The sequence below is a fragment of the Nansenia antarctica genome (genome assembly GCF_963989245.1).
Source record: "Nansenia antarctica genome assembly, chromosome: 16".
Classification (NCBI taxonomy): domain Eukaryota; kingdom Metazoa; phylum Chordata; class Actinopteri; order Argentiniformes; family Microstomatidae; genus Nansenia; species Nansenia antarctica.
Genome location: NC_137686.1, coordinates 25,297,293 through 25,299,704, shown reverse-complemented (window position 1 = coordinate 25,299,704; position 2,412 = coordinate 25,297,293). Strand labels below are relative to the sequence as shown.

The following is a 2,412-nucleotide window of genomic DNA, read 5'->3' as shown; positions in this document are numbered from 1 at the left end:
ATAACGTGAAACAATACTATTGTGCAATATGACAACCCTAGTCGTCTATCTGTACAGTATAGTACAGTGGATTGTGTACATAGCCTTTATTTATGTAAACCAGCTCCTTCCCTTCTTGTGATTTTTTTTAAAAAGTGTTATTTTTTTCCCTTTCCTAACACCAGGGGAGCCACCCCTCCTAAATTTCGTTGTTTGGTACCTGTACTGTAGCAATGACAATAAAGTCCATTCATTCATTCATTCATTCATTCATTCATTCATTCATTCATATAGCCCTGTTCAAAAGCTCATAGACTAATTGCTAGTTCCTCAGACAAGATGACTTGTGATGGAGGCCATGAGTTTGCAGCACAGGGAGGCCGATAGAATAAAAACATCCACTCATTTCAGTATAGCCAGCAAAGACAATCCTAAACAATCAACTTAGTATGAGTATGTGTACAGTAAGTAGAACATCTTACAAGCCCTGAGGTATAGTCAGTCATCTGACAAGTGAGTCATGTTTGCATTGACTAATGTTGTGACTGACTGCGCCTTTAAGAAAACGGAACTAACACTTGGCCAGGGTTGCCAGATGGGGCGGGTTGCCGCCGAATGGGCTACTTTTGCTCACACTGGGCCGGAAAAAGGCATATAATATGGGCGGTTGGGCTGAATAAATAGCATTTTAGGCGGTATCAAAATGTCAGTGCCTGAAAGTTACAAAATGCGTGAAATTAAAACACACACCCTAGTAGCTACATACAATGTGCAGTTTTTTTTATTTTTTATTTTACAAACATCATTGGGAACAGACATACAGTTTAGGGGCAGGAGATAAGACGGGCACCTGCCCAATAGTAATTAACCGTTTTCTTGACATTCTAGGTTTTGGGCTGTTTTTTTTGGGGGGGTGGATTTAGCGGTTTTTAGACTGTGGTGGTTTTAGCCTGCTGGAAATTGACAATCCCATCTGGCAACCCTGCCTGTTGGGCTCGTGACGCGAGTTGAAACCCCTGCGCTTTAGAATCTGCGGGCAGGAAACGAGGAAGAGAGAGAGAGAGAGAGAGAGAAGTAATCACGCTTCCCCCCAAATGCAAAAATGTGCAACACGGTATATTATTAATGTTTGAGAAAGAAGGGTCGTCGAGGCGTGTTCTCCGGCATTGCATTCTCCGTATCTTTTGGAAACTATCCCGAAAAGCTTTGCCACCGAGTGATTTGACTTATCCCTCCCTAGTGAAAGAGCTCCCTCCCTGCCCTGCCTGTCTGGGTGTTGGACACATCGGGGCGCAGCCAGCGCGGGTGGAGAGAAAAAGACAGATTCGTGGAGAGAGAGAGAGTCTATCAAACGTCTGTCTGTCTTGCTTTCTTTCTGCATTTATAAGCCATGAGGGAGTATAAAGTGGTGGTTCTGGGCTCGGGCGGAGTGGGCAAGTCGGCGTTGACCGTGCAATTCGTGACGGGCTCCTTCATCGAGAAGTACGACCCCACCATAGAGGACTTCTACCGCAAGGAGATCGAGGTGGACTCGTCCCCCTCCGTGCTGGAGATCCTGGACACGGCGGGCACCGAGCAGTTCGCCTCCATGCGGGACCTGTACATCAAAAACGGCCAAGGGTTCATATTGGTCTACAGCCTGGTCAACCAGCAGAGCTTCCAGGACATCAAGCCCATGCGGGATCAGATCGTCCGCGTGAAGAGGTACGAGAGGGTGCCCATGGTGTTGGTGGGGAACAAGGTGGATTTGGAAGGGGAGAGAGAGGTCCCGTCCGGGGAAGGGAAGGCACTGGCCCAGGAGTGGAACTGTCCCTTCATGGAGACTTCTGCCAAGAACAAGAGCTCGGTGGATGAACTGTTCGCCGAGATCGTCCGGCAGATGAACTATTCCTCCGATGGGCCCAGAAGCGGTGGGAAACGGTGCTGTTCTTGTGTTGTTCTCTAAAGAAAAAAAACTCTAAAACATTTGTCAAAGTTTGTAACTGTTTTGCTTTGATCAGAGTCAACATCAACATCATTGATCAAAGCCCCTTGTTTTGTTTTAACTTGTTGATCCAGTTACAAAGTAACCGTGCAGAGGTCTCTCTCTCTCTTGATAGCAGGCCCGCCGTCAAGTATTTACAAGCTTCCTGCTGTTGTATTATTGCACACCCCCCCCAATCGACGATGACAACAATCCTATTATGATGAAAATAGCCTGAAAAGTGTTTACATGACAAAGTACTTGAATGTTTGAGATTTAACTTTTTTATATATAAAAACACAGCTTTGGTATTTGACACTTCTCTGGATTATAATTATGTGCCTCAACGGGAATGTCTTATTGTGAAACCTAAGAGAGACACTTTTTCTTTGCTTTTGTTTTGTTATGGAAATGCTTAGGTCAGTGGGTCTGATTACTGTTGAGTTTGTTTTTACACACGTCTCCTGGGC

At 45.5% G+C, this 2,412-nt stretch overlaps 1 protein-coding gene across 1 annotated transcript; it reads left to right on the top strand.

Moving 5' to 3' along the window:
• Window positions 1–1,110: 1,110 nt before the first annotated feature.
• Window positions 1,111–1,924, top strand: LOC308171821 (ras-related protein Rap-2a-like; the record flags this gene model as incomplete). Its single annotated transcript, XM_080546717.1, has 1 exon — window positions 1,111–1,924. Exon 1 carries the CDS (start codon window positions 1,370–1,372, stop codon window positions 1,922–1,924), a length of 555 nt encoding a protein of 184 aa, XP_080402843.1. The 5' UTR covers window positions 1,111–1,369.
• Window positions 1,925–2,412: the final 488 nt, after the last annotated feature.